This window comes from Phyllostomus hastatus, unplaced genomic scaffold (genome assembly GCF_019186645.2).
Source record: "Phyllostomus hastatus isolate PE091 unplaced genomic scaffold, TTU_PhHast_1.1 phas_contig_283, whole genome shotgun sequence".
Taxonomy (NCBI): domain Eukaryota; kingdom Metazoa; phylum Chordata; class Mammalia; order Chiroptera; family Phyllostomidae; genus Phyllostomus; species Phyllostomus hastatus.
Genome location: NW_025333833.1, coordinates 7,061,384 through 7,086,435, shown reverse-complemented (window position 1 = coordinate 7,086,435; position 25,052 = coordinate 7,061,384). Strand labels below are relative to the sequence as shown.

At 49.9% G+C, this 25,052-nt stretch overlaps 1 protein-coding gene across 2 annotated transcripts in view; it reads right to left on the bottom strand.

The window, feature by feature from the left end:
* PAPPA2 (pappalysin 2) overlaps nucleotides 1-25,052 on the bottom strand; it is a 188,642-nt gene that overhangs the window by 77,849 nt on the left and 85,741 nt on the right. For both annotated transcript variants that reach the window (XM_045838564.1, XM_045838565.1), the window contains exons 9-13: nucleotides 22,277-22,405; nucleotides 18,674-18,765; nucleotides 14,691-14,884; nucleotides 12,755-12,901; nucleotides 88-223 (exon numbers count right to left, since the gene is read on the bottom strand). In XM_045838564.1, coding sequence (XP_045694520.1) covers nucleotides 88-223; nucleotides 12,755-12,901; nucleotides 14,691-14,884; nucleotides 18,674-18,765; nucleotides 22,277-22,405 — 698 coding nt within the window. The remainder of the gene's footprint in view (nucleotides 1-87; nucleotides 224-12,754; nucleotides 12,902-14,690; nucleotides 14,885-18,673; nucleotides 18,766-22,276; nucleotides 22,406-25,052) is intronic.

Sequence of the window (25,052 nt, the reverse complement as noted above, 5' to 3'; positions counted from 1 at the left end):
GCACGTCCGGCATGTGTCTCACCCTCTCCCTGCCGCCGGCTGCCCCCCCCCCCCCGGCGGCCCTGCGGGAACAGTGGCCGCACTCACCGAGAGAGTGGTTGTGTCCACTGACATCGGTCAGCTGAAGGGTCACTGCAGGCTGCTGACGGTCGCCAGGCACCAGGCCATCAGAAGCCAAGAAAATAAAAATCTCCGTGGCCACTCCGGGTCTCTCGAAACACACCTAGGCATAAGGACGTGTGTGTGAGCCGTCCTCCCCGCTGGGCTGTCGAGACACATAAAATAAGGGCTCCCTCTCCTGACGGACCAGGCGCAGGAAGACGGCCAAGGTCACACCAAAAATTCAAGAGAATCAGGTGGAAGGGAGATCATTTTCAGCTACTGGGCTTCCCATCTTTCCCTGAGACTTTTCACCTCAGCTGTTCCTTTTTTGTTTCAACCAGTCTTTCTTTAACTGTCTCGAAAGACCACTCAAAGAGATCACTGCTGGGGACGATAACGCGCCACGTCGCCAACCAGCACCTTCTGACCGCCGAAGTGCGAGCGGCGGACAAGCCAGTCAGCTGGCTGGCCTTCTGCTCTGACCTGGCACCGCTGGCTGATCTTCCCCACCGCCCCCTCTCACTCCCACGAACACGTCCATCAGAACCTCTCAGGCAGCACGTGGGCCGTGACGCGGGCGAGAGGTGAGTGCGGAATCTGCCGTCTCTGAGATTGGAAGCCGCCGCGCTGTGTATTCTCACGCGGGTCTCCTGGCGCCCCGCGCACACACGCCCTGTCCACGGCCGGAAGCCAAGCCAACCCCAAGGCACAAACCAGTCGGTTATTTGTAAGGAGTATTCCTGGACGGTTAGGCTGCTTAACGATACAGCGGCCCTTCAGAGCATGGGAGTCTTGTCCCTGGGAAGCCTCCACTGGAAGAGAGAACTTCTTGGAGAGAGATTGGGGATGACCTGGAGAGTGTGTTTCCCGCACCGAAGACCTCTGAGGTGCTGCTCACTCTAGTTTCGTCTCCCTGCAGCTCCACATTACTCTTTTATCTTCAGTTTACATGGCAGACTTTTTTATTTCTATATCGGACTCTAATTATTTACCCTTTAGGCTGTATACATACTCAAGACATTTGTTTACTGATCACAGAGTATTTTTAGTCTATAAAGTGGCCATTAAGTGCCCTTTTTAAATGAAATATGTTGGGGTGACACTGGGTCCTAGAGCCATATAGGTTTCGGGTGTCCATTTCTGACACACGATCTGTGTGTGGCATCGCTGCCCACCACCCCAAGTTGTACCTCCTTCCATCACCACATGATCGACCCCTAAACCCCGGTAACCACCATATATAGCAAAAAAAAAAAAGCGGGGGGGACACATACTAGGGAATTGTAAATGTGTTTGAATCTCTTTTCCCTCTTTTTAATTGAATTTATTGGGGTGACAGTGGTTAATAAGATCATGGAGATTTCAGGGGTATAATTCTATAACACATCATCTGTATATTGTATTGCATATTCAATATTACTCTTAAATTCCATTGAGAAGAAATTTCGACCTTCCCTGGTGTTCCACGAGACTCACATGATTCAAACCCTTGTACATTTCTCCAGCTCTTTACCAGGTCCTGAGGGTGGGGAAGCCCCAAGAAATGTGTTTTTGGGGCAAAAGAAGGTACCACATCAAATGGCAGCAACCTCCTCTAAGATCAGGGGGGCCTGAAGAGTAAAACATGTTTTCCATTTTAACGGGAATTCTTCCTTGTCCACAGACTGCATTTTCCTGAGTCTCGGTGGCGTGTTTATAGCGCTCGTTTGCACTGCTGGCTTAATTAGGGGGGTTTTACGATTTGCGGTGGTCGATATAGCACAAGTCTCCCTTCTTCTCCTCCTCCTTTGAGGCAAAGACCAGCCACGCTCTCTTTTTACTGTGTCTTTTCCCCCCTTTTTTCATTTCCCCCCTTTGAAGTCATAAATATTCCTTTATAACTTAAGAAACATCCAGACCCATAGGTTATGGCTTGCAATGCAAGGTCCTCTGTCCCTGGCCGGCGGAAGGCTGGACATGAAACACACTGTCAAGGCAACCGACGGCCTCCCTCGAAGCCCTCGACTCCGGCAGTGAAGGCCATCAAAGGGCCCTGGGGACTCCCACAGCACCCCCCTCCACACACCACAAAAGAGACCTGCGAGCGGGAAGAAAGTTCTGGGTCATTTCCTGAGCCAGGAAGAGCCAGACGCTAAACAAGCACCTGGTGGCTTCACCCCAACAGGCCTCAGACTTGAAGAGTTGGGGGGCAGGCACTTCAAGGGGGAGCAGGGGGGCTTGGTCTCCCTACCCTCTGTCCACGGCCCCACAGACCCCACCCACGTGAAATTAATTAGCGGGGCGTGGGTTCCTCTGTCCCGAGGGCCTGTGTCCAAAGCCCCCAGAGCATTTTGCACCTCCCAGAACTGTGTCTCCTTGCTCTGAGGGTCTTTGAACGCCGACGCCCCGGCACGCTCAGCCGGCGCCCGGGGCGTGCCTCTGGGCCCAGATCTGTGGGCCGCGGCTGTGCCAGGATTTCCAGGCGCTGGCTCAGGTGGAAAAACCACAGGTGAGACTCCCCAAGGGGATGGAGGCAGAGGAAGCCTGGGACACGCAAAGCAGAGAGAGACAAGGATCTGAGAAAGGGACGAGATGCCCACTCTTGGGCATTTCTTCTCAGAGCGACACAGGACAGGTGACAAATCCCATTCTCGTCCAAGTACCAAACGCTCAAGCCCCACAACAGCCACTCGACAAGGGAAGCACCAACTCCCTGACGCAGCTGTTGGAGCCTCAAAGTCAGAGGTCAGCCTGAACCCGCACACATGCGCACGAGCGACCTGAAAGTGTGGGACAGAGCGAGGACGTTCACGGGTCTGGGGGGCGGGCTGGCCAGGCAGAGCCTGCCCAGGCTTCACTCCTGGCTCCCTCCTGACCCAGGGGGTGAGTGTGAGTCCTCCATCCCATGCCCGCTCTGAGCCTAGGATTCCTCCCCCCGCATCTGAGAAACGGACACACGGCCGACTCCTGGAGCTCCCGGAGGATCCGATGAAATCATCTGAAATCACGCAGGACAGTGCCTGTCGTGTACTTGGGACTCAATGTTCAATAATTTTTATTTCCCCCAAAATACTTTTCTTCTGGTCACACTTCAGGGAGACAAGGGGAAAAGTAAAAATTTTTCATGAAACATACATATGTGTATTTGCGGATGTAGAGACCTGGGATTTCCTAAGCTGTATAGACTAAAATATTTCTTATACACTGTTTATGCTATTTTAAATGCGTACTTGCAGAAATGTGAGTTGGTATCTAGGTTTTACTTCCATAGAAACTGGTAGTATTTGAGGCTCTGGGTTTGGAATGTATCCTACTTTATAAGTGGAATCTATAAGAAACACATATGTATATATGTACACATTATATTTTATATATATATATAACTCTTATTAGACTCAGGAAATCCAGTTCAAAACACAATTATTAAAAACCTACTTTTGCTGTACATATAAACTAGAATTTATAGTATAAATTAGAATACTAAATATACATTCCTTATTCGAGCAAAGATGCTATTTTTAAAAGTTGCTCTTTCCACAGCCAAGTCACAGCTACTTTAACACGTGTTGCAGTCCTATTTTTACTGCACATGAAATAAATAATGAATGTTGTGTTCCTAGACATGAAAGACAGGCCGTGACTGAAGCGCCACATTTGGCCACAGGAAGCTCTTACCAATTCTACCCCCGTGCCGCCCCCTGTGCCATTACAAGGGTGACACCCTTGAGTCACCACACCATGTGCATTATGGGAACAGCTAGCCCCACCCGCAGGACTGAGCACCCCAGATGCACCTCCCAGGTGGCCGCTCAGACCCGCCCCCAAAGAAAAAGCCAAGGTGCTGTGAGGCCCGGAGGTCGGCGGCTCCGGCTCCAAGGCTGCAGGACTTGTGTTGCCAAGGACACTGCATGCGTACTGCACGTGGGCGACACACACTGACTGTGAGCACGGCTCTGCGGAAGGAGAAAGACTGCAGCCAAGCACCTGAGTGGGGGTAGGGGGGGTGGGTTGGGGGATCTTTTAGAAAAATGAGTGATTCTCAGGACTCAAGATAAAGGGGCTGCCAGTGAATGAGCTCAGTGAATCCGTCACAAAATACTTTGGAGCAGAGAAAACACATACTGGACGGATGGACAGATAAACAGAGACAGACAGACAGACAGTGACAGACAAAAGTAGAAAACCAATCCCACACTCTCAGTGGCTTTTTCATCCAAAGCCTGCACGTCACCTGCCAGACCTAACGTCCGGCCACTGGAGACGGGGAGGCGGGAGGAACGCTGCCCCGGTGTGGGAGGGTTCGAGCTTGAGAAGCCCTCCTGCCATGCGCCCGCTGGGTATGGTACGGACACCCTGACTGTGCCCCGGGCCAGGCCTCCCAGCTCCCGGGTCACCCTCTGTGGCGGCCCCTGGAGAGCAGACCCGGAGACTGTACCTCAAACTGGAGAAGATTCCTCTCTGAGGTTTTAAGATGCTTTTGGTTGGTTACTGGGTTGTTATGTGTCCTGTGCCCTCCCGTCTTCACTCACCTGCGGTACCTCCTGACCCCAGAGAGGAAGGGCAGGCCCCTGAGCGGGAGAGGGCGGGCGGACACTCCATCTGGTGGTGTCGCCCCTGACGGTCTGCTGAGCGGACCCCGGGCTGTGCCGGGGCCCCCAACAAGCTCACTGGGCTTCTGCTCCTGTTAGAGGTTTTTGCTCTGTCATACCCCCGGGATACAAAGGTTACAGTGTGGAAGTGGGAAAAGCAGGATTCTGACAGCTTAAGTGATGTCCTCTAGCTCACAGGGGGCAAACACAGGGCCTGCGGGCCGAATCCGGCCCTCCACCTTGTTTTATCCGGCCTGGCACCTTGTTTCTACTCAGGCGCAGAGCTGCGCTCTCGCTTAACAGTTAAGGAGGAGTTACACTTACACAGCCCTAAGATTACATTCGGCCCTTTGAAGGCAACCACGAGGCTGATGTGGCCCCCGGGGAAAGTGAGTTTGACACCCCTGCTCTAGCTAAATGCTAGCAAGGTGGGAACTTAGGTTTTCCCACTTTGCTCTAAAGCCTTTTGACTGCCCAGTGGTTCTTATTTCGGGGTGAGCAAGAAATCACAGATTCCTTAGAAAACGTGTTGCCATTTGTGCTCTCCCCCCGCCCAGAAACGAAGCTTAGGCATAAAACACTTAGGCATGAAAGCCTCGCACAATCTCAGGGAGCTACAAGAAACCCTGAAAAGCCATCAGCGGTCCAAAGGAGCGAGTGGTTAGGAGAAACCGGATTAAGAATTCTTGCACTATTGGTGGAATCATTTGCTTTTGTAGGCAAAAAAAAAAATGATCAAATACTGGAAATTTTATATGGCTCTCCCTAATAACATTGCCATGTGTGTAGATTTCAGAAATTTGACAAGGGAGAGATCAATTCTCAAAGTTTCAGGGGATTTTACCTGAAGTCCAAATCTCACACAGGAAGGAAAGTCGTGAGGCAGCTGGCCTCTTGCCGCTGAGCTGGCCCGGCGGCCCCCACACCGGAGGACCTGAGCCACACTGGGAGGGAGGTTTGAACCTGGTTTGGCTTCCTTCCCAGGCCCAAACCCCTGTCTCTCTTATCATCGGTCACAACCAAGGTGATGTCCTGCTGTTCCCTCCCACTACCAGTGAAGCCATAAACACCGTGAGCTCCCGAGGTTCTGCTTTCAGAAGAGTGAGGTCATCTGTGAGAGGCAGAGGGAACTACCATGATGACCCCTCTGTCCACGGGGAGGCCTTTGCAGATGTGGGCTTCGGCAAGTCGGGGGATGGGTTCAGATCAGAACCGACTCCCTGGCCCAACTCCTTCGAAGCACATTTCCTCGCCTGTGATTTTAGACAGCGGGGCTAGGTATGCGGAGACCCCGTGTCAGAAGAGCCTGTGGGACTCTGCAGGGGGTCAGAAAGAGACAGACCAAGTCTTTACTGAATGGGGGGGGTGCGGTCTGTCACCCAGACCTCCTCCGTGGTGCCTTGGCTCACAGCAGACCGTTTTCGGAAACTGCCCGCAGAGGGAGAAAGCCATCACGAGGTCATGCCACTTCACTGGAACAGGCAGGGAGAGGAGAAACCCATGTCTGGTGGCCTTGGACAGGAGTGAGTGGGACACAGGTGGGACAACTCAGAAGGGCCATCCCAGCTCCTGGCGGAACGGGATGCGGAGAGAGGGGGCTACTCCTCCCTCTGCCTGCCCCTGCTTCTTTCGCTCCCCCACAGCTGTCCATCCCGAGGAAAGTTCTTGGTCAGCTTTTGCATGCAAGTCTTTATCTCAAAGTCTGAATCACTTACAACAAAGTCTGAGACTGAGAGAAGGTATTACGGCGTACGAGATGGAGAAGGGGCCCTTGGGAGCAAGAACGCATACGCAAGGGGATGAAGGCGTTCTCTGCAGAGCCTGGTTGGAGGAAAACGCTGTCTCAATTATTCATGAGACTCAGAGTCTGCTCAGATGTCACATCCAGGCCTGCGACAGCTTCCAGGTAAAATCAATACAAAGTCCGAGGAGTGGTGATCAGACAGGGAAGCAGAGAGTAGAGCTTTACCCTCCGGGGATAAACTGCTTGGCCCTGGGAGGTGTTCTTCCTCTCTCAGTGCGCCAGGCTGGTGGATGGAAATGAAAACCACACATATATAGTGGTCTTTGCTTTCTCAGAGTCCCCGGGGAATGCAAAACCCACGTGGGTTAATTTCCCAAACAGAAGACTTTCCTTCGATAGGCAAGCACTTTTTAGAAATTGTAATCATGCGTACAGAAATCACTCCAACATCTATCAGAAACGCTGCCCTCTTAAACACAGAGTCCCCTAGCGAGTCGACCTGCACTTCCCCAGCTCTCAGGTGACGCGGACACTCCTGGATGCCCGTGAGATTGTGAACAGCCAGGCTCTGAAGGCATTAACGGATATAATTATCCATACCCTTAGCATCTCACAGCCTAAGGCTACTCCTCTTATTAATAGTATTTGTTTCTCTCTAGTCATCAGGGAGATGCAAATCAAAACCACATGAGACACCACTTCATACTGGTCGGAATGGCCATCATCAACAAACCAACAAACAACAAGTGCTGGTGCGGGTGTGGAGAAAAGGAGGCCCCAGTGCACTGTGGGTGGGAATGCAGACTGGTGCAGCCACTGTGGAAAACAGTACTGAATTTCCTCAAAAACCTAAAAATGTAAGTGCTTTTGACCCAGCGGTTCTACAGCTGGGATTATACCCTAAGAATCCTGAAATACTGATTCAGAAGAACCTGTACACCCCAATGTTCACAGCAGCACAATTTACAGTAGCCAAGTGCTGGAAGCAACCTAGGTGCCCATCAGTAAATGAATGGATCAGAAAACTGTGGTACATTTACACAATGGAATACTGCACAGCAGAAAGAAAGAAGGAGCTCCTACTCTTTGTGACAGCATGGATGGAGCTGGAGAGCATTATGCTTAAGTGAAATAAGCCAGGCAGTGAAAGACAAACACCATGTGATCTCACCTGTAAGTAGAACCTAATGAACAAAGCAAACAAGCAAGCAAAATATCACCAGAGACACTGAAATAAGAAACAAACTGACAGTAACCACAGGGGGAGCTTAATGGGGGGGAAGAAGGGAAAGGGTCATCAAGGAACAACTATAAAGGACCCACGGACAAAGCCAAAGCGGGGAAGGATTGAGGGCAGAATGGGGGAATGTGGTGGCGGGAAAATGGAGACAACTGTACTTGAACAACAATAAAGAAATGAGCCCTGGCTGGTGTAGCTCAGTGGACTGAGCACGGGCTGGGAACCAAAGTGTCCCAGGTTCGAGTCCCAGCCAGGGTACATTCCTGGGTTGCAGGCCATAGCCCCCAGCAACCGCACATTGATCTCTCTCTCTCTCTCTCTCTCTCTCTCCCACTCCCTCCCTTCCCTCCCTAAAAATAAATAAATAAAATATTTTTTAAAAATCTAAAAAAAAAACAATAAAAAAATGATAATATTTGTTTATCTCATTTTTTAAAAATGCCCTATCAAGCTTAAAATAAAATGCACACCTGGAAGGTACTGTCTAGTCCAAACACCTCATTCTAAAGCTAAGGAAACTGGTACGCAAGAAGGTCATGTGATTACTGAAAGGTCACCTGACTGGTCAGTGATAAAAAGAGGGTTTAAAACACTGTTCCCCTGAGTACATGTTTCCTCCCAGCTTCTAAATTCCCCACTAACTTGTTACTCCTTTTCTATAGCAGACTGAACATTCCGATGACTGGTATGACTAAAGTTCTATGCAAAAGTAAGTAAAAGGCTCTTGACAAGTTTCCTACGGGCAAAGTCAAAAATTCAAAGTAAGGACAGGCCCTGGTGCCTTCCCACGTGAGCGTGGTGCGCTTCCACGCTACTCGGGATGGTTCTCTGGATGGTTGACATCGTCCCTGAAGAGAGGACTGACAGCTGACTGTTTAAATAAAGAACAGCTACAAGGGCTGCCTGATTTAGCAAAAACAAACAAAAACATAAAGATGCCCATTTAACTTTGAATATCAGAGTAACAACAAATCATTCTGTAGCATAACTGTGCCTTGAATATAGAATAGGACTTGCAGTTTTTTCTGCAATCCAAAATTGGAAAGATATAAAGAATGCACCACAAGAAAAACAAAAAATTAGCAGATCGCAGAAAGAAGACCAGAGAGCACTAATAAAACAGAAAAGAGGAAGGGAGAAAAGAGTCTTATAGATAACTTGAGGCAAACTCAAATGAGAAAACGTTAAGAGCAGTCAACGCTTTTTGACTAATAGAGAATACCCATTTCTAAAACGAGCTGATCCTTAATTTCTGAATGAATAAAGGTTCCCTGTTTAAGGGCTTCCAATAAAATGCAGGGCCAAAAGGAGGAGGAAAAATAAAAACCTCTGGTAATGACAGACAGCTGGCACAATAACAAAGTTGTTATGCTCTGAAAAGTCAGTGCTAGAAACAAACAAAATGCTATTAAAATCCATGATTTTAAAAAGAAATCGTGAGCTACTACAAAGCACTTACTTAGGGCAGATGGACAATGAGAGCACTGTGTGGGCTGCAGTTAAGGCAGGACTTACAGGGCAATCAAGGGGCAATGCAAACGGATCACTCAAGGACGCAACACAAGAAGCTAACAAAGAACGTCGGTGTGAATCTAAAGGCACCGGAAGAGAAGAAGTAATAAAGATAAGGATGGAAATCAGTGAGTTAGAGAACTAGAATGAAAAAAAATGAAACGCTGTTTTTTTTTTCTGAAGAAATTTCAGGCACCAATAATCAAGAAAATGAAGAGAAAAAGGAAGTTCAAAAATGTATAATATAAAGGGCTTGGTAACTATAGCTAAAACAGAGATGGGGAATAATGAAAACACATTATGAACAACTACTGTACTGAATTTAAATATGTGGAAGAAATTAATACATTTTTGGAAATGTCTAATAGTCCAAAATTGGAAATGAAAAATTAAATATTTCAATAAAAATTAAAAACATTTAAATGACAGTCATAAATTTTTTTCTCAAAGAAGCCTCAGGCCCAATTGGTTTTACAAGTGGTTTCTGCAAAATTTTGAAGAAACAGATAACTCCTGTTTTATACAAGTGGTTTTGGAAAAAAATTTAAAAAGGGAAAACTGCCCAATTTTATAAAGGTTTGCATAACCTGAATAATCAAAAAAAGATACACACTAATCCCACATATGGATACAAATGCAAAAATCCAAAATAAAAGATTAACCAATAAAATCTAAGAATATATTTAAAATATACCATAATCAAGCAAGGTTACTTCATGAAGGCAAAAATGACTTGATATCTAAAAAAATAAAACATATCTATCAATGTGCTTCAACATAATGATGGAAAAAAGGAGAAAAATCAAATGATCACGTCAACCAATGAACATTGAGTGTTCGCTTATTCCACTTCACACATGCCAGTGTATTTTCCAAGAGGCAGGGAAAAACGATCTAAGGCTTATTCTAAAATTTATATGGAAAACAAGTGCTCATAAATAATGAGGTGCTAATGCAATTTTTTAAAATGTGCAAAAAGTGAAGGGGCGGATATGCTCTACCAGGTATGTTTGTGTAGTAAAAGTTATAGACATACACAGCCAACATCGTACTCAACGAACAAAAACTAAAAGCGTTCCCCTTGAGATCAGGAACAAGACAGGATGTCTGCTTTCACTACTCGTATTCAACATAGTACTAGAAGTCTTAGCCACAGCAACCAGACAAGAAGAAGAAATAAAAGGTGTCCAAATTGGAAGGGAAGAAGTAAAACTGTCATTATCTGCGGGTGACACGATGCTGTATAGATGAGTAGAGAACCCTAAAGATTCCACCAAAAAACTACTAGGACTGAGCAATGAGCTCAGAAGAGTGGCAGGATACAAATAAATATCCAGAAATCAGTTACATTTTTATACACCGATAATGAACTCTCAGAAAAGAGACACTAAGAAAAAAATCCCATTTACAACTGCATTAAAAAAAACACCATGGAATAAATGTAACCAAGTATAAAAAAGACCTGTACTCAGAAAATTATAAGACATGGAAGAAAGACATGGAAGAAGATCCAAATAAGCAGAAGCAGATATCGTGTTCATGGATAGGAAGAATTAATATCATTCTCTTCCTCTTATGTTTATAAATATATATTCCTTTTATATACAGATATAAACATATATGTGTGTGTGTATATATGTTTGTTTAGTTTGGTTCTATAAAATGTTAGTAAGAGATTAATAAAATTGATATGGCTTTACAGCAAGACTAAGCAGAAAAAAAAACAAGAGAAAAAACAAAAATTGACAATAGCATAAGTGGAAAAAAGTTCTAGAGACTGTAGCAGCATTACAAAGAAAATAATAGACCATTATAAAAAAACTTAGTGCCAATACATTCAAATTTTTGGAAAAAGTGGACAAATAACTTGAAAACAATCAAGTTACCAAAATTGACTTAAGGAAAAATAGAAAGCCCAAATTCTTCTGTATTTGTTTTTAAATTTTAACATATAATTTAAATCTTTTCCTCAAAGAAAACTCAAGGTTCAGATAGCATCACTGATGAATACCTCCAAAATTAATACCAATCTTGCTCAAAACATTCCAAAGAATTGGAAAAAACAGAAACTTATCTTAGGAAGTCAACTCTAGCCTTCATCGTAAAACCTGGCAAGACAGTAAAATATAAGAAAGTTGGGAGCCAAGCTCTGATGAACGTAGTTGAAAAGTCACTTAAAATATCCACAAAAAAGATTCCAAAGTTATTAACAAAGGACTATACACCCCTCAAGCTGGTCTCTTTTCCCCAGGTGTGTAAGATTGGTTCACACGTACAAGTTGATCCGAGTCAGTCAAGACACTGACCGGACCAAGGGGAAATAACACGAACATCCCTGATGCAGAAGGCACATGATAGAATTCAACTTGCTTCTGTCAGAAAACTACACCATGTTAAGAGAAGTTAAAGAAGATTTAAGTACACATTAGAAAGAACATATTAGAACACTAGTATGTTAAAGAGAAATCTCCCCCCAAATTGACTTTTATAGATTCAATGAAATCCCAACCAGAACTGCATCAGATTTTTTTCCATGTGTGGAAATTGAAGCTGATTATAAACTTTACATGGAAATTTCAAAGGACCAAGGAGAGCGAATACATTCTGGGAAAAAAAGCAATGTTGTAGAACTTACATGATCAGATTTTAAGACTCATCAAAAACATGCAGGAAGTAGCCACATAATACTGATGCAAGAATATACAGATCAGTAGAACAGAATGAGGAGTCAATAAACATAAAAACTGAAACCACAGGGGAACGCTCTGACATACCCAGCAGAATGGCTAAAATTAGCACATCAGATAATACACTTGGGGAGATGTGAAGCAACTGGACTGCTCATAAGCCTCTTGCAGGAGTACAACCACTGTGCAAAGCTATGTGGGATTATCTGCAAAAGCTGGTCCTCTGCCTACCTAGGATCTAGCACTCCCAAACACACCCAACCCTTTGTATACGTTCCCGAAAAGAACTGTGCAGAAAGGTTTGGCAGAACTATCTGTGAAACCATTACAGAGAAAAGCTAAACACGGAACAATAACCAGGGAGCACCCACGTGCTGGAATGTGGCGGGGCAGTGCAAGGGGAGTGCTCGCTGCAAGGGCTCTCACAGAAGTTCAGGAGCAGACGGAACTAATCCGTGGTGCTGGAATTAAAAACAACAGGTACGTCTGTGGTGTAATAACCAAGAAGAGAACCCTTCTTTGTGAGAGAACCCTTTGGGGGTGATGCTGATGTTCTATTTCTTGACCTGTGTGGCGGCGAGAGAGAACTTTGTGAGAACTTTGTCAGAATCCATGCATCTATTCTGACCTTGCATTTCTGACCTTGGCACTTTCCTGTGTGCACGTTACACTTGGATAAACTGATCACTTACAAAAAAGCACAGATTTAAAAAGAGTGAAAATAAATACAAAATGTAAACACTCTGAGATGACAAAAGAAGCTTCCTCACAAGCCACTCCAATGAACCATGTGCAAGCACAGACACGCACACACACGTGTGCACACAGGTACCTATGCGCGTGCACAGGCCCGAGCACAATCCGCCTGCAGCCTTCGCGAGGACGCGTGTGGGCCACTTACCTTGAGCCAGGCCTCGTCCCCGCTCTCCAGGCTGCCCTCTGGCCGCTCGCCGCCTTCGTCCCGAGACCCGTTTCCCGGGGGCGCACAGGGAAACCAGCCAGCGGGGGGCTGGCGCTCTGGCAAACCTGGGTGGTGCGGCGTGCACACCTGAAATGCAAGTTCAGCCAAAGATTAAACGTGGAGGGTGAGAGCTTAGACAAGGACACTCGCCAGCACAGAGCCAAAGGCTCCCTCTCGCCCTGAGTGCCCGGTGACCGCGTATCTGGGGCGAAACTGCTCTCAGTGTTGAGGACTGTCCTGGAGACCTCAGCCCCCAGACAGCACGTGCCTGGGCAGAAGACCCACGTGGCTACTCTCGGCCCACCGTCACCCGGGGGATCTTGCCCGAGGAACAGCTCCTGGCACATTTCAGGCAACTGCTTCTGGACTTAGCTGTGGAAGCCCGTCTGGGACGACGGTCAGGCTCTCGCCTTGAGGGACCTACTGGCCCCTGGAGAAAGGCCACTGAGTCAGGGAACCGTGGAGCACTCAGGTGGGAAAAGGGGCCAGCGATGAGACAGACGCTCCAGGAAACTTCTCCCGCCTCACATACGGAAGGTGGGCGGGCCAGACTGAAAGCCACTTTAGAAAGCTGTCACTAGCTCAGTGTCTCCCAACTTTCCTGGCCACCTGCCACTGGGCACCAGAGCTCCCGAGAAAGACGCCAGAACTGGGCTGAGGGCCTGTGGCAGACACGGCTAGCTGCCCTCCCGCGTCCAGTTCTCCTCCCGTTCGTATTAACCAGCTCCAACTTTGTTCAAGGGGACAGCGCACCTCAGAGTAAGTGCTCATCTCCTCGGGGCCCCTTCCCACCAGGGGTGATCAAGTGACCCGGATCTGACCGATGAGATGTCGGTGGAAGGCTACAGTGCTTAACTTCCAGAAAAGCTGCCCTTTTTCCTAATAAAGATGCAGCTAGCACACACCTATTTCCCTTCTTCCTGCCAGAAGGCCTACAGCACGCCTCGAAGAACACCAGTCACCTTCCCAGGAGGAGGAAGGAGGCTGCAGGACAAGGATGCAAAGAACTGGGCCCCAGGAGACACCCCGGTCCCAGACGAGTTTCCGGAATGGGAGCACCGACCTCGGCTGGCCCCGCAGCCTCCCGGGGTGTCTCCTCAAGTCTGAAACCCAGCGATTCCACCCCGGCCCAAGACACCTAGAGAGCCAGACCTCCCTGCTCTCGAAAGGGCTGCACTGTCCATTGTTCTGGGGAGCGGAAGAGCCTATGTGACCGTGGACACACACCTGGGGTGGTGCCCGACAGCCACGCTCTCCGCCCGCTGTTCGGTGCTCGACTCGAACTCAGCGGAGCCCGTCGTTAGGGTCCTCCGAGGACGTCCTGTCTATGTAGATGGGCATTTTAGAAAAACTGTATACCTAAGAACTTGTTTTTAGCACTAACTTTAGAATTTCAATGGCAAGGACTCTTTCAATCAAATTATACTCTGATCTGTGATCTATATTTTAAATTTTACTTGATCTTTGCGGTAACCCACTGAGTTGAACGCAAAAGGATTACTAGACCCGTCTGGTGGTGTGTGAGAAAACCGGGGCCCAGAGAGGTTAGGTGGCTGTCCAGCGTCACTCAGTAATGACGAGAGCAATGCCGGTGGTGGGTCCAGCGGTGTGAGCCAGGCGTTCTGTTTACCGCTCCCTTTTCTTCTATTACAGTACATTCTCTCTCACACAAGGTGTAACCTCTGCTATGTGTACTTCCGAGGTTAATTTGGAGACGATGCGCACACCGTGAAGCCGACCATTGCATGGGCAAAGGTACGTGGGTGAAGACCACCCAGGGTATGCAGGTGAGGGTGGGACACGAGACTTCATTGCTGGCCCAGAAGCTTCTCACTTACCATGACCTTATTCTGGGTTCTCTTCCGGCTGAACTTACCATGGAGGGAGGCTCTCCCGTCACCAAGGAGGCGGGACACTTGGTCTTGTCCTCGTGAGCAGAGTAAGCCCACGCGGCCCACTGGTCCAGGTGCCCGTGCGGAGTGTGGAGGCCGCAGTCTGCCAGGCTGGTCTCCTTCTCGAAAGGCTCGCACACCCCGTCGCCCTCGAACACGTAGCACAGGCTGGGCTCCCCTGCCGGAACACGCCGCGGGACGTGTGAAGGCGTGCCGTGTGAAAGTACCCACGTCTCATGCCGGCTCACCCGGGAATCCCGTAACTGACGGTCTAAACGCCCGCCCCAAACACGCAGCACACACACACACACACGCCCCCCAAAAAGCAGAACCCCTTTTCATTGGGAGAGTGGTGGAATCCACCGATGTGACGAAGGTACGCAGAGGGGTGGGCTGGGCTGGGGGAGAAGAAACGGGCAGCAGAGGGCGGCTGTGTGGCTGTGGGAAGAAATTACACGGAACAGTTGGAGCAGGATACTTGGGGGAAGCCGGGGGTATTAGGAAGTGGGCAAATGAAGAAGAATTCAAATAAATGATACAATGTTTGATGTGTGTGGATCTCCCTCATGGTTTAAAATACTAAAGCATTCGAGGGACTGGGTTTCAACTCCTTTTTGCTGCTGAATCGTACGGCAAGTCTCTTCGGCCTGCTGCACACCTGATCTGGACCCGGGCACGGCGGGCCGCAGGGTGACTGACGAGGCGTTACTCCTCTCAGTCTTACAGTGGCCGCCCGAGGCGTGTGGCGCTGTCTGGTTCGCACCTAGGAAGCCTGAGTCTCGGGGATTTCAAGGGGCCTGTCACATTCCCTTGATGTATACGCCGCAGAGCTTGGACTTGAGCTGAGCTTATAAAATGCAGGTTCTGGGGGCCCCCGTGACCCCACGGTGCCTCAAGCTCAGACAGGACTGCCTTTGAGGGCAAGCAGGTGAGAAATGAACACTGAAGAAAAACTATGGTGGGAAGTCAGTCCAGCTTGTATCCCCTGGACATGCCCCATGCTGCTGGCTCATAGGGCAACCCTGACTAAGTGACCAGGAGTTAACCACGGCTGTGTAAACCAGCTTCAAACGTGGAAAGCTCAGGTGCGGTTATAAGGCCATTTATTAAGTTCTGCATTTTCTACCAAAATACAGAACAATTAATACTAGCAGCACACTTCTAATTTCCCATCTCTACTTAAAATAAACATGAAAATAAAACCACGATTCGAAATAAATCAAAACACAGGTACACAGTCAATACCATCATTATTAAAATGTACCATTGTTATACCCACCTTTGTATTTTTAATTCTTCACAGCAATACCACAGGCCTGTCCCAGGAATTTTCACTACTCACCAACACGTGCATATTAGTCATTTCCCTTAATAATTTATTCGAGTCACCCCGGCTGGGCGGCCCATCGGTTAGAACATCATACAGCCACGCCACGGCTGCAGGTTCGGTCCCCAGTCAGGGCTCGTATAGGAGTCAAGCCGTGAGGGCACAAGTAGAAGAACAAATCGATGTCTCTCTCTCTCCCCCTACTTCTTCCTCTCTCTCTCTCTCTCTCTCTCTCTCAAATCAACCAATGAAACAAAAGTTTCCCATAATCTATTCAAGTCTAAGACCCGTCTGTGAGACATGGAGCTTTACTTGCCAGGAATGAGCCTCTGCTTCCAGGACTGGGTTCTAGGCCCATCGGGGGCTTTGAGTGCCTGCACACCGTCAACCATGCGGCCCCCCCCCACCCCACGCCCCAAAGCCAGCACGGGTGTGTTCGACACGACTTCCCCGTGGTGATTCTTCTCCCTCCGTCCATAGAGACATGTGCATACGTGTGTTTATGAACACAAACATGTGTATATCTTAGATGTATACCGACATGTGTGCATATCTGAATATGTGTGTATCTTTTATAGTGTATATAGTATAACATATATTGGCTTCCCTTTGCTGTTTATTAACCAGCAACTGTTTCTTCTTGCTTCTCTATTTTTTTTATCATGTGCTTAAACTTTTTGCCTCTTTTTTCAACTCCATCTACAAACAAGAGACACTTTTAAAACACCTTTGACAATAATCCCTTCAAACCTAATCTCCGGAGAAACAATGGCACAGAACTACACCCGTCACCTACTCTGCATGTGCTCCTCGCCGAGACAGAGGCCGGACTGGGCAGCACACATCATGTTTAACTTTACCCTGTGAGACTCGGGTACTGTCCTACTGGAGCCAGAAACTAAGGAAACTCAGGCCCAACTCAGCGGGATCGGACGTGACAGCACTGAGCGCGGCCGGGGCTGGGGCTGCAGTTACACGAGGTGGGGGTTGCACCGGAGGAGGCGCGCTGTTTGGGGCTGAAGAGGGGGGAGGGGGCAAGGGTGCTCAGTGCCAGCCCCCCCCCTCCGCCGCACCACCGAGAGGACAGAGGCACGCGGAGGCAGGACAACAGACACTCGCGTGCAGAAGAGGGCAGGCCACGGTTCTGCACCTTCTGCACGTCCGGCCGCACCTGGAGTACAAACTCCTTCCTTTCTGGGCACCGACCACCTGAAGCGTGCCAGGTCAGGGTGAATCGGAAAGGGTCTGGAGACCGGATCACAAGAGGGGCTGTTTGGATTGGGAGGGAGGATAATGGGGAGGATAATTTCAAACATCTGAATGGTCGTCAAATAAAACAGGGGAAAACTGTCCTCTGTAGTTTCAGAGCAAGAGAGAAAGCACTTGACTGACTGAGCCTCAGGAAAGCTGAGCTCCAGGCTGGCTCATCCCCCCGTGATGCTGCAGATTGAGTCCCTGAAACACTCCGAGCCTCGGTTTCCAACCCAGAAAGGAGAGAAGAGACCTACGACAGGTACGGCCAGTCGGAAACACAACAGTCTGTTCAGGGCACGTTCCTCACTGCTAGAAGTACGTAAACACAAGCGACGTACGAGAAGCCCATCCCCCAGGAGCTGGCCGAAGGAAGCCGGACTTCACTCCCTGTCCGCCTGTATGCAGGCCGGGGCAGGGCATCCATCAGACCTCTAGTACACGGGGCGCAGCCAGCACCTTTTCTTGGGTGCCTGGAAGGCTGCTCAGGTGCCATGACTTCACGATTCTGCCTTAGCAGGCAGGGGTGTTTATGTGTGCTGTACCATGCCGAACACCTTGATAAACTCTACACAATCATAATCATATCCCGCAGTCTGGAGATTTAGGGACATCACACTATTTCTAAATGTACTGCTGACTAACATAACTCTGCTGAGTGGTTACATGCCACAGAATCACTGCGATGAATGTATGCAGACGGGAATGGAGAGAGAATCCACCTCTGAGAGGCCTGTCGGAGATGACTTTAATCAGAGCTGGGAGGAGTGTGCTGGGCAGCCCCCCGAGTGGCAGGCGCCCAGAGTCAAAGCCACCTCGTTCTAATTCATTACCAGCATCCTCCATGTTTAAGAGATGTTATGACCCTCTGTTATTCTTCATGACTTTCATTATTAAGCACAGCAGTCCATGTGACTTAGAATGATCCCTTCCCCAAATTTTAATGCAGAATCCTTATGACTGGGTTGCTTAGCTGACATGGATATTAGACATGAGGACCCAGGAGAAATCCTTGGTAACATTAATCTAGGGGGCAGTATAACCTAGGGGGTTAACTTGTAGACTCTGTAGAGCGTCTCCTTGTAGACGCTGTGGCTGTACTTCCTGGGTTCAAACCCCGACGCCACCACACCCAGCTGCAGGAGGGAGAGCGAGAGAGCGAAGGTCTCTGTGCCACAGGGCGGCGCGCTCATCCTCAGAGAGGTGGCTAAACGGGCTAACGTATGCGAATCGGTTAGTGTCTGGCACACAGCGGACACAGCTAGCGTCACTGTCACAACTGTCATCACCACTGCCAGTAAGCCGTGTCTGACAGGACGCCGAGGGCTCAGGATGCTGAGACATGGGAACACCTCCCCAAAGAGTGGACACAGGCGCCTCCGCGCTCACCTGCGCAGCTGAAGCCTTCCTCCAGGCGGCAGGTCCTCGAGCAGCCGTCCCCGCTCAGCAGGTCTCCGTCGTCACACTCCTCGCCCAGGTGCCTGCAAGGCAAAGGCAGCACACATGCAGACTGTCGCCATTTCGGCTTCTTGAAACTCTTCATTCCATAGGAAATAGTGCAAACTGCAATGATCTCACTCACACGTGGGGAAGAAAGGACAACACAAACAAACAGAAAGGAACAAAAGCAGACTTGTAGACACAGGGCACAGACTGAGGGTCGCCAGAGGGGAGGGGACTTGGGTTTGGAGTGCGAAAGGTGCAGGGATTGAGAAGTGCAAATTGGTAGTTACAGAACAGTCACAGGGACATGCTACCTGTGTGTGGTGCCAGGTGGGTACTGGCACCATCAGAGGGACCACTTTGTCATGCATATAATTATCTAACCACAATGCTGTGCCCCTAAAACTACTACTAGGAAATATTAAATGCCAACTGCAATTGAAAAAAATAAAGTATAAGCTGGAAAAAAGTAGAAGCTAAGAGAATGCTTTCACACACACAGAAAATTAAGTACACAGACATTAATGGGAGATACAAATTAGGCAATGGCTGCTGATGGGCGTGTCCAGCGGTTTGTGGGAATCCCCAAAGTTCAAGTAGCTCATGGCTCAGAAACACCTAGGAGACCCATGAGGGTCCTAACAGTGTTTCTGGTAAGTGGTCTTAAGCTAGAAAATGCCTACCAGCCCTCTTATGAATGAAACCCAAGAATTAGTGGATTTGGTGAGGGGGAAACCAGTATGTCTCCATGTGGGTTTGTTTTCTGTTCATTTCTACTTGATATTCCTTTGCTGGCACTCTTTGTGTAATCCAGATGCAGTCGTAGTTAAAGTCAGGATTGTGCAGAACGGAAGTCTGTCTATGTACACTGGAACACTCAGCAGCCAATTGGGGCCCTCCCTCAGTCCAGGCATTTCTAAGGCTCCGGTCCTGGCCCTTGCTCCCTACTACCACCTGGTGGCAGCTAGTATGTATTGCAGGGAAGAAACTGGATGGGGCAAAAGTTCAGTTGTTTGTATGGAAAATAATATAATAATTAATAAATAACGACACAAGAATAAACCCTGTGGTTCACATGCTCACAACTGTAAAGCTGCTTTTGTCCCACCCTTTTCTGAGAGAAGAAATATGTCATTTTTGTTCTGAACCTCAAAAGCTGACACAACTAATAACTAGATTTGAATGGAGATGGGGAAGTTAGTTCAGAGTTAAACCACCTCACAGGGACGGAGAGAAGACGGAATGATGAGACACGAGGGTGTTTTAAAATAAATTAGCAGCGGGGCATAAATACGACTGCATGATAACCACATTTAAATGGTAAGCTGCAAATGGAAAAAAGATAAAAGGCATACAAAACAACATAATTGAAGAGATTAAGGAAACTTCAAGCTCATATTCATCTTGAAGATATCTAGGCAATTAATATATAAATACACTGTGCCATCTCGTGTACTGCTGCCCAATGGAAATATGGGACCTATATTACATACACTTTTTAATTTTCTATAAGTTGTATTTTAAAAATTTTAAAAAACAGGTGAATTTAGTTTCAGTAACATATTTCATGTAACCCAATATATCCAAAAGAACTTTCCAATATGTAATCAGTATAGGAAATTATTTATGAGATGTTACATTATTTCTTCGAATGCTAGGTCTTTGAAATTTGATGTGTATTTTCCACATACAGTAAGTACATCTCCATTCAAACATTTGATCTGTATTTAGTCAAGAGGAAGTTAGTTTTTCTGATAACTCAATCACATTTTGGTTTTCAAGTTAAATTTAAATTATTTAAAATTAAATAAAATTCTGTTTCTTCGCTGTAACTGCCACATTTCCGAGGCCCGGCAGGCACACTGGCTGGCAGCCCCCACGCGGGGCGGCCCCAGCCGAGACGCCAAGTCCCACACAAACACCGCTCCAGGCCCCGGGCCCCAGCCTCCTGCGGATTGGCGGTTCCCTCGGAGCGGATGGGCGCTTCTCTGCAGTTCTGAACGGTGGGTCAAACAATCTGCGTGGCAGCTCCCCCGTGTTTTATGTGTAAAAGGTGCCACCAGCTGAGACAAAGCCACTGTCCAAGCCACCTTCCCACTGGACGGCAGGACTGAGGGTGACTCTTTACAGATGGGGACCGCAGGCAGCAGCTTAAAGGGACACTTTGAGGAGGAACCTGTGAGGCCCAGGAGCCCAGCAGGTACCGCTTCAGGGGAAGCTGTTTCAAGGGCACAGCAGAGAATGTGCAGGAGGAGAACATGGAGGGACGTGAGGAAGAAGAGGACCCTTCCCTCCTCTGACCCAGACCCCCGGCCAGACCTGGCTTCGTGGGACCCCGAGGTGGCCGCCACCAGTGAACAGCTGCAGGACAGCCTACAACGCAGGGCCGAGGGCTGGTCACGGAGGGCCCCGCCTGGAGGCAGTGGGGACCAAGCCCGCAAACACCAGTGAAGGGGCAGCAGACTTAAAAAGAGGCAGCCAGACCAGGGAGAACAGGAGCCAGACCTGTTCGGTGCATATGTGAGGCCTCCCCGGCGAGAAACCTGACTGAGATGGCGGAAGGGAGGCAGCAAACCCACAAGGTCTGGGTGTTCGAGGAACCGCACCCACCTCCCCACGTGACTGAGGTCTGGGAACACTTGCTGTTCCGCCTTCCGTGAAGAGGAACAGACTGACACTAAGGCTTAAGGCTCTCAGAAGCCTGGGAAGACAAACAGTGTTCAGTGATGGCTAAATGGTGGGGTAGGGGGACCCCAAGAAAGGCTATAGAATTGCTTGTGATTGGGGCTTCAAGATGCAGTGTATTCTCGCCTGGTCCAGGGAACTAAAAATAGGCCACCTCTGAAGCCTGTAGCATCTATGACAAACCACAGCCTCCTACCCCAGCAGCTTCATGCAAGTGACAGGGGAGGCCAGAGGACAGGCTGATACAGGGCGACAGCTGGGACACCACATTTTCTGTGTTAAATCTGGGTAAGCTCCAGGCAAACCAGAATGAACTAGTAGTAGTCTCCTAGGTTGGCGTCGCAAAAGAGCAACAGATGAAAGAGTATGGCGTGTTAAGAAACCAAAGGACTGATTCCGTCTCTGCCCTGGTTACTTTAGAGAATGGCTGTGACCAGCAGTGCTCCAGGCCCTCGGGGGTCCGGTGAGCAGGTGGAGCTCAGAAAGGTACCTTCCTCAGACCACACCGCCGGTGAGCAGCATGGGCCGGCCACTGTTCCAAAAGGTGGCCTCACACCCCCTCGTGGCGTCATCTGACAGCAAAACTTCTCCCCATGAATCCCTTCCCTGAACTACAGCTGCTCTCTGAAACCTTAACGGCCGCCCCCCACCCCAAGTCCACCCCAATCTCTCAGTGCTCTGGGGTGAGATCCAGATAAAAGTAGGCCCCACCTTAACCACCAGGTCCTAGAGTACCCTGCTACTTGCTTTGCTACCAGAAGTCCACCTGAAGCTCGAGGCTGACCTCCTGGCCGGAGCAGGGTGGGGTTGGCGAGGAGGGAGTCCTGGTTCTCAGGGTCACACACATACACACACGATACTCACCCTGCCACCTTCCCATCTCCACAGTAAGGAGCTCCGTGGACGTGGCTCAGAGGGGGCGAGGCTTCTCCCAGCTCGGCTCCAGCCACGGCTTGGACTTGGTACTGATACAGCTGCCCCGGGGTGACCTCCCTGCGGAAACCAAGGGGCCATGACTAGCGCTCCCAGGCGGTTTGCAGGAATTTAAAACAGACGCTGTGGGGAACATCGGGGCACACAGTCTTCCGCAGCGGCAGGCTGTCGGAGGCCGCCCTCGTCTCTGCTTGCCCAGCACCCTCCACGGGGTGAGTGTGCCTCGTGTGATGAGTGAAGGAACACCGTTCACTGAAAGTCCTACAAACTCTGCGGGGGTGGGGGTTGGGGGGTGGGGGGCAGGGGCGGTATTTCGGGTGTATCTTTACTATGGTAGAAAAACCACCGCCTCTTGTAGGAGTAGTGTGTCTGCAAACTGCCGATGAGACTTGGTGGCGTGGGCTTGGCAAGGCCCTTCTTGAGTCTGTGGATTACAGGCTTTTGCCCGTTTCTGTCTCTCAAGAGCGCGCTCACCTTGAGGAGACTGAATCCCCAGGGGACCGAGAGCCGTCTCCTTTTCAGAGCTGAACACACCTCCCATCACCATTTTACCGGGGGACGCAAGAAACGCCCCGGGTAGACGTGTGTGCAATTACTCCCCACCCCAAACCTGTCAGGTGCAGCCGCGCCGGGTGTGGGGTTTCACCAGCCGCCACAGGCAGGGAAGACCCTCTCTGGAGTCCAAGTGCGCTGGTCAGGTGGGCAGCGGGAGAGATGGAACATTCAGAGGGTGTGGGGGCTCCACGGCTGGGGGGGAGGGGCTGCTGGTCCCAAAGAGAAATTCTTCCCTCATCTTAGTTTTGTGCGGAGCCTGCCCTAATTGGAAAACTACCATCAAAGTCAAGGTCAGGGTGCAGCGAGAGTGACCTCGAAGGGCAGGATGCCCAGGGGCTGCTGGGACTGCCACCAGCGGCCAAGCCCAGCTCTTCTTCAGCAGACCCTTCAGCTCCGCCGCAGGGCCCCACCCCCGACGCGGCCGCCGCCAGATGACCGACGTCCCGGGGCTCCGCCAACACCCTAAAACCCCTGCGCTGGCTCTTAGTTGCTTTAGTAGGAAAGACACCCCAGTGTTAAAGACTCTTCGATTTCTAAATTAGCCTTTGCAAGGGAGGCAACCTTCTCGTGAGAAAGTGCCGGCTGTTTCCACAGCAAAACCAGTTCCACACCCTAATCCTCCCTGATGGCCACCCTGTGCAGGGCGGTTTCGGCTGGCCGTCTCATCCGGCCTCACGTCAAAGTCTCACGCTGTCCCCATGGCTGGGAGTGGTGGGTAGGAAGTGTCAGCTTGAGTTTCTGCTTCTCGGGCAGGGTTGAGGGGGGTGCTCAGCAGCAGGGAGCCCCAGCCTCCCCTGACCTGAGCCTCCCATGACCTTTGTGAAAGGCAGCCTGAAGAAAGGACTCCGAAATGAGACTCGGTCAGAGAACAGCCACTAACCTGCTCTGCTCAACCAAAGTAAGTTAAGTTTCGTTTTCGCATCTACAGAACGGGGTGTCATCGACTCTAAAGACTGTGCGTGTGCGTGTGTGTGTGTGTGTGTGTGTGTGCACGCCTGTGTGTGGACATCGAGTTAGATCGTCCGTATCACTTTAACTGCCCAGTTAGACCACCTCAGAAATGACCTTCTTTTAAAAGTTTCCCGTGATCCAGCTGCCCATCTGCACTGGCTCGCTGACCCTTTCACTGTCCTCCGGTTCTCACTGGGACAGCGAACAGGGAAGGAACGATGTAGTGGAGCTCAAGGCCCACGGCGTTCTCCAGTGCTTTGTGGCTGCGGCAGATTACAAAAGCCACAGACTCCTCCCATCCCCAGGGCACGCCCCTCGCCCTCGTGACCTTGCCGGTCCTCTCCTCGACAGGTAAGGTCTCGGGCACTGCCCCTTGCCCCTGGGATTGGCGGTGTGACTCGCTTTGGCCAGTGGAACGCCATGGTGAGCACCAGCAGCAGAAGCTGGAAAAACGTGAGCGTTGGGGGCGAGCCCTCCCTGCTGCTGGAAACCCTGTCGCCCCCCTGAGAACAGGCCCAGGCGAAGCCCACTGGTGACAAGAGAGACGGTGTGGAAAGGGGGCTGTGTCTTCCCGGACACATCAGCCGCCTCAGCTGAGCCTCCAGCGTGTGTGCATGGGGTCACCCCGGGCCACTCACCCCGGCCAAGCCAGTCCCCGTGAGCACGCCCGGCTGACCCACAGAACCAGGGGAAACAGTGTCTGTTGTGTTAACCCACCACGTTTTGTTCGTGACTGTTTCTAACACGGCAAAACAACCAGTACAGCACCTCTGATAGAACTTCTGTCTTACCCTGAGTTTCTGAGGACCATGACCAGGGAGGAGGATTTGTCTGTGGGGACACCAGCCTGCCTGCCGCTCTGGACACTGAGGTCTTTGAGGTCAGTGGCCTGATCTCAGTCTGGGTCCCCAGCATTGGGCACACAGTGCCGGGCCACAGCGGGGCTCAGCAGACAGAGGCAGAACAGAAGGGGCAGTGAGAGGAGAGTTGGAACAGGACGACAGAGAACGGGAGTTGGGGGGTGGGGACGAGGCAAAGGGGAAGACACGGAGCCCACATCAGGAGTGAGTCGTGCAGCCACGCGGTGTCCCGGGGCCACTGGCTTCTCTGCTTAGCCATGGGGGCTGTGGAGGAGTGGACTGTGACCTTCGAGTGTTAGGGGAGCTGGGGCTGACGGTGTGAAAGGTTTAGCGAGGGATCA